Source organism: Tarenaya hassleriana, unplaced genomic scaffold (assembly GCF_000463585.1).
Source record: "Tarenaya hassleriana unplaced genomic scaffold, ASM46358v1 Cleome26, whole genome shotgun sequence".
NCBI classification, from domain to species: domain Eukaryota; kingdom Viridiplantae; phylum Streptophyta; class Magnoliopsida; order Brassicales; family Cleomaceae; genus Tarenaya; species Tarenaya hassleriana.
In genome coordinates, this window is record NW_010965869.1 from 849,695 (window position 1) to 856,357 (window position 6,663).

At 38.4% G+C, this 6,663-nt stretch overlaps 1 protein-coding gene across 2 annotated transcripts in view; it reads right to left on the bottom strand.

Annotated features, from left to right (window-relative positions):
• LOC104816792 (BEACH domain-containing protein B) overlaps positions 1–6,663 on the bottom strand; it is a 13,597-nt gene that overhangs the window by 3,411 nt on the left and 3,523 nt on the right. For both annotated transcript variants that reach the window (XM_019202910.1, XM_019202911.1), the window contains 12 exons: positions 6,018–6,279; positions 5,718–5,909; positions 5,421–5,639; positions 5,165–5,341; positions 4,108–4,217; positions 3,026–3,526; positions 2,654–2,867; positions 1,672–1,893; positions 1,131–1,595; positions 738–1,052; positions 203–655; positions 58–104 (listed from right to left, as the gene is read on the bottom strand). In XM_019202910.1, the coding sequence (XP_019058455.1) occupies positions 58–104; positions 203–655; positions 738–1,052; positions 1,131–1,595; positions 1,672–1,893; positions 2,654–2,867; positions 3,026–3,526; positions 4,108–4,217; positions 5,165–5,341; positions 5,421–5,639; positions 5,718–5,909; positions 6,018–6,279 (3,177 nt within the window). The remainder of the gene's footprint in view (positions 1–57; positions 105–202; positions 656–737; positions 1,053–1,130; positions 1,596–1,671; positions 1,894–2,653; positions 2,868–3,025; positions 3,527–4,107; positions 4,218–5,164; positions 5,342–5,420; positions 5,640–5,717; positions 5,910–6,017; positions 6,280–6,663) is intronic.

Sequence of the window (6,663 nt, forward strand, 5' to 3'; positions counted from 1 at the left end):
GGGGGGGGGGGGGGGGGCAAATGATCTCTTCTATACAACTAAGATGCTTGAAATTACCTAGGAATATCAGGATCAGAGAAACTATGGTATCTGTCCTCAAAAATCTGTAAGAGAAAGCAATGTAGTCAGCCAACACCCATCAGAGATCCGACAGATTCGGGATATCTGCAGGACTAAGTACATGGCATCTCTTTTAACTAACCTCAAACCGTTTTAAATCCAGAGCTCCGACAGGTTTGGAAAGATCACGGAATGTTGACGCTTTGTTAAAATCAAGCGACTCAGATGAGTAGTCAGCCAACACCCAAGGGAAAACAGGATACTGAGTCAAATCATTATACGATCTGCCTGCCAGGGTGTTGAGAATCATCAAGTATTCAAAGTTAGTAATCTCTCTCCTTCTCCAACTATCTCTGGCAGTTTCCGCCATCTCCAAAGCTACACGTCTATCGACAAATGAAATCATCCCAGCCTTGTCCCTACTAGTTCCCTTCGGAAACAATAATTCATTCCTGGTAGCAACTATTAAAGTCCCAAAATCTTTTGCACTCTTGTGGGATGCAAAATTTAGAAAGATTGGGGGCATGGAATCATGGAAATGAATCTCTATAGACGTGAATTGAAGCAAATATCGTGTCCAATGAACTGCTTTCACCTATAAGCACACAATCATGGAACAGAATCAAAACCCTGTTAAATAATGCACAAAAGATCAAATAATTTTTTTACTGCACTACCTTTCCTATTTCCCATCTTCTATGGCGCTTAACCTTCATTAATGTTTTCTGATGGTTGCTTTCTGATTCCATGTTGTCCCCAAGTGTCCTATTCTCAGTATCATAGTTTGAAGACCATTTAACAAAGTTCTGTTTACTGTCAGGCTTTGTTGGATCACAGTCCTTTGAAGTACTAAATTTCTTGAATACGGCCGATCCACCAGTCCCTTCCACCAAAAACTCCCCAGAGAAATGCAAGACATTCTTCATAACTGCCAAGCGACCAGCTAGTTTCCGCTTAGGAGTTATAAGGACACAAGGAACTGATACTAAAACCTGAGAAAACAAACAGACAACGTGTTATGTCTAACTCTAAGGACTATAATTTCTGTGAACAGATCCAATAAATTCTACCTCACTGGGTTCCATTTCTACAGATGAAGAGTCTGATTTTTCTTGGATGACATCCTTGAGGCCACTTCCGCTTCTCATGACCTCAGAGATCGGGATATCCGCAGGACTGTCTGAGAAACTTGGCTCACTTTGATTGCTATCATTCTCACAGGATTCTGAACCACCCTCATCCATTATTCTGTGGATGCCTTTCAGCAAAAATCTCTTCATTTGTTCAGGTAATTGTATCACACTTGACCTATCATTTACAATGCTCGAATTCTCATTCTCAGTTGCAGTGCCAGCAGAAGGTGGATAACACAGCTTTTCATCAAAATGATAATTGCGTCTCAACTTTGGTCTACGTCTCCAAGAATCTTCCGTCCTATCAAGTTTCCAGTGCCTTAGAATGTTATTTGGAAAAGGAGTTGCAGACCAAGGACCTCTCTCATCCATCAGAGATCGCAACATGTGAATCCATTTCCCCTGTAATATTCATGTAAATGCTTAATCATTATCAGAGGACAAAACAAGCAACCGAAGAAGAGAAAATGGAACTTACAGCAACATTTTGCTGTTGCTCTTCATGGCTCAGTTGCAATGCAACTTTTCTATTTTCATCCCATGCAAGAACAGAAGTTAGGACGCTTTGTAAGTCATCATCGAAAGCTTTTTTGTTGCAGGATTCTAAAGACAATGTTTCATTTATCCTGTCACCAAGACCTTCAACTTGCCTAGTACGATCAGAAAGCACTGTCTTCATGTGCATTGTTTCATCAGAGACCTATCAATTAAACTCAACAAATCAAACAGCATAAAAGCGAGAAGTACTGCGAGAGGTAACTGATTGGCTAAGCACAACTGCAAATGCCGAAATATGGACAATGACCCGGGCCAAGAACTCAGAAACGAATTCGCAGCCCACTAATCCAAACTATTTAACAAATATTTAAGCATTATCCTTATAATGATTTTAAGCGTTTCATTCAATAATCTAACCCAAACAATGAAGTAAATCAGTGTAAATGCCAAAAGAGAGATCAGCTCTTTGAAACCAGAATCACAACGATACATCTGAAGTCCACTATCCATATCAAACAAATAAGAAACTTTACGTGAAAACTGAATGAAACATGGCATCTCATTTTTGAAAGTTTGCCTGAACGTAGAATTGGCATGGTTTGATGCAAGGCAAGATAGGATTAATGAGATTAATGAACTATGGTTTCATTCCCCCAGCTGGAGATGAAGAGCTGAAAACTTACAAACCTAGCAAGACAGGAAGGCAAGAAAATACACCATAATATAAAACTATACCAATTGGAAATACTAACACGTAAAAGTTGTCTTACATAACTCTCAATGCCCAAAAAATAAACTCAGCGTTCAATGCTTATTATTTCATATAAAGTTCTTAAGGTGAGTGTCAGATTCTGCTACGCCACTTATTACACGAGCCATGGAATTAATTGTATGTATGCTAGTCAACTTCCCAATAGCATAGACTTAGGCAAGGAAAGTAGAGAAAAGATAAGTGGACCAACCGCAGCAAGTACTCGGTCTTTCTGGATGAGATTATGGATAGAGCCCGTTTCTCTAAAGATGCCACCAGATTCAGAGTGGTCATCCCTGCCAACACCACTTGTCACCAGGATGGACTTTCCAAGACTGACAGTTTCACGTATCAGTTGTGATATGACATGAAAACGTGCACCATCATCTAACATTCCATACCGGGATCTCATGTAAAGTAAACACCTGGGTAGGAAGAAAATTTTCAACGAAATACTTCAAAAAGAGAGATTTTCCTAGTAGCCAATCTAAACATGAAAAACTTCAAGGTGAGGGAAAGGAAAGTTATAGTTGTCTGATATCCCTGTTAACAGATTAATATATATAATTGAAGAGCGTAGTACCCGATAAAGAGATGCAATTTACTCTTGGTTTGCTCATCATCAGCAGCTAGAAAGGAAGGCAAGAGTGAGATGACCTGCTGGACGCATCTAGAAGCTTTTTCCAGGGAAGACAAGCACAGGTAAAGAATTACTAGCCTAAATACAATACGTGTGCACTTTTCTCCCCTTAGAAGCATAGCTTTGTCAACGCTTTTGTTAACTTTTCCAGTCAGTGCACTGCCAATTCCTCCAGACACAACAACTGCAGCCATTTCAGCAGCAGGACCATTAAGGGATTCTACTAATCCTCTTGCTCTCTGACCAATAGAGGGAGAAGACGCTGAAGATTTGGGTGTGATCTTTCCTGGACCCTTTCCATTCAGGTCACAAATTACTCTCCACAAATTGTCATACAAATTCCACCAGCTTTCATTGTTGATGTGTTCATCATTTCTTGGGGTACAAGACTGCAGATTTTCTGTGTTTCTGTGAACAAATATGAGAACGACAGCATCACCAGACCTAGAAGGCAGGGAACAAAAACAGCAAATTCTGGACTGTTCTTTAACAAGTAATTTCCAAATACTGTGAAGGCTTTGCTCTTGAGCAGTATTTGAACACATAACATAATACCTTTTAAGCTCACAAGAGACCAACTGATAAAACCTAGGAAAAATAGACAGAGGAAAATGGAAGGGAAAATATCGCCAAGATTCCTATAATTAAACAAGAGCGTTATTTAATCACCACATCTGAGAACAGAATTTTTCAATTATGATAAGCTAATAAAGGCTAACCTTGGAGGAAAGAAAAATTGTGTGCTTTATGGTTTTTCTGATTGCAAGTATTCAGACCTAGAAGGCATCTGAGTACAGAATTTCTCAATTATGATAAGCCAATAAAGGCTAACCTTGGAGGAAAGAAAAATTATGTGCTTCATGGTTATTCCAATTGCACGTATTCAGGCCCGACGTGTGGGTTGGTGTCACTATAAGTTTGCCACATATGGTGCGTACATCTATTTTAACTATTTGAATGAACTGCAAACCACACTGGACTAAGGATGCTGATGAGGAGAAAATAAAAGTCCAAAAAAGTCATACCTAGAGGTTTCTTCTGTCAGTAATTGTTGGGAACCTTTATCCAAAGCTGAACTGGGGACCTCACGGCTTTCTGACTCTAACAGATCACCAGGAAATTCACTTGCTGTAAACTGCAAGAAATGTATTTCAAATTAACAATATCACCATAGTAATGAACAAATACTTTCATCAGCAGTGTGAAAATGAATCAAGCCTCTAGTTAGCTTTTCATTATATTGAGGAAACCATTAGACGATTCATGACATCTTCAACTGAATCAAGCCTCTAGTAAGCTTTTTTTTATATTGATGAAATATGTGACGATCCATGACATCTCAACTACCAGAAACACACTAAATCAATAGAAAATACATCTAAAAAGGAAAAAATCCAAATAAAAGAAAAGGAAGAGGAATTTCAAATGAAAATGAAGAAATTATGTACTAAAACTCCAAAAATTAGACGATCCATGGCTGTGGCATACGGAATTCCCTTTATGGAAGACTAGACCATCACCATTTCAGTAGCAAAGCATTTAAAACCATATTTAGTTTGGATACATAACATTATGCTCTGCATTTAAAGACTTAAGCATGCTAAAGTTATCAACTTGATTGATAGGTGATTCACAGGCTCAAGACCACAAAAGCTCTCACCATCCTTACAGCATCATCATTAGGAGAAAGTAGAGATAAGACTTAAGCATGCTAAAGTTATCAACATGATTGATAGGTGATTCACAGGCTCAAGACCACAAAAGCTCTCACCATCCTTACAGCATCATCATTAGGAGAAAGTAGAGATAAGAAAATGAGGGAAAGAACAGTTAATAGAGCTTACAACTCATGGAAAAATCTTATTGTTATCCTGGGTCAACACTGCTGGCGAACATGGAAAAATATCACTCACAAAACAACAATATGGACTTCACAAATCTGATGAGACGAGTAAGATGCTAGTAGGCATTTACTAGATTTTGCGGACGTTGTCAACTCAGAGTTACATTAATTAGATTTGAAAAACAAGAAAAGAAAGACATTACATGATAACATACAACCAGAAAAGACATTAGACATACCGGGAGCTTATTGCCAATTTCACTGACAAGCATCTCATCGACCAGCCGCAGGAAATACAGCACATTGTCCCGGCAAGGTTGTGAAATCAAAATACTATCTTCAGATGATAATTCTACCAAACGTTGAATCAAGTCCTCATAGATATCACGAAGAAAAGACCGGTACGAGGCACCATTCTGCAATGAAAGAGAATCAGGGGAGAATAACAAATGAAATGCTTGCTGAGGGAACATAAACAGTAGGATTTTTAATTACTTGCTCACTCTGCAAAAGTATAAAATTCACAGTTTCCTCCAACTGCTGCCACCCTCCCTTCACCGATAAAATATAGTGACATAGAACAACACAGAAAAGACTCCTGACAAAATGTTGTTCATTTATTGCCATGTCATCATGATTTTGTGACTCGGATTTATAGTCTTTAATCACATCAAGTTCCACTGAAGCTGATAACCATGCATTCCAGCCATATTCCTGTGCAGAATTTCAGTAAAATTAGATGGTTCTTTTGACAATGACATAATTGAAACTTTCAATCTAAGGCGCTCATACCATTAAAGCTTCAATATTCATTGGGTGAGAATCAAGAAGATCAAGTATGTCACTGATTATTTTCATTCTTGCTGACCCATCCTTGCAGCCAGACAAGAATTTGAAAATAAGAATCAAAATTTGTGGAAGAAAAAAGTGTGAGTTGCTTCCTTTGCTTTTCTGCTTCTCGATCTGGTTATTTTTCTGCAAAACCTAAAAGAAAACCAATTCAAACAATTTCCTGTCAAGCACTTCTGGAACATGATCCAGATTAAAACAAATGAAATAAGTTAGAGAGAATTAGAACCCTTGAGCTTATACCTGTTTCGGGCTAGCACCACCAAGAAGAACGTCAAACAAGGTTGCACGCAAATTATCTGTCTGAGCAAATTGAAACAATCTATCAGACATGGCGAAGAAAATTGGCTGTGTTCTAGCCACAAATTTCTTTTGGCTCTCTGACAAAGATTTGGACCGCCCCACAGCTAGACCAAAAAACCTAGGACCTTTCTTCTCTGAATGTACACCATAAAGAAGTTTTCCAAGGAACTGCAACCCAAGCAATCTGACAGGCTCATAATCCCTGCAGAGGCCCAAAATATGTAGTTGAGTGAAACTAGTTCTGTCGGCCTAGTGAAGTAGATTAAAAAACCATGCAAAATCTCGTGTGATACCTAGAAACAATATAACAGGTACACCACCACACCGATTATGCACAAACAGAATTTTCTTGAGCTAGGATAGTCCACTATTTTCTTGTGCAACTATCAACTGAACAGAACATCTCTTTTCCAAAACAAACTTTAATTCATGATAAACAGATACACAAAAATTGTCTTGTCATCCAAGAGCCCAACAGGAAAACAACATTTTAATAAGATATAAGCAGCATATACAATACAGACGAATTATGAAAGTTTAGAGAGAGAGAGAGATTCAGTAATGTGTCCATCACGAAGGAAAGAGT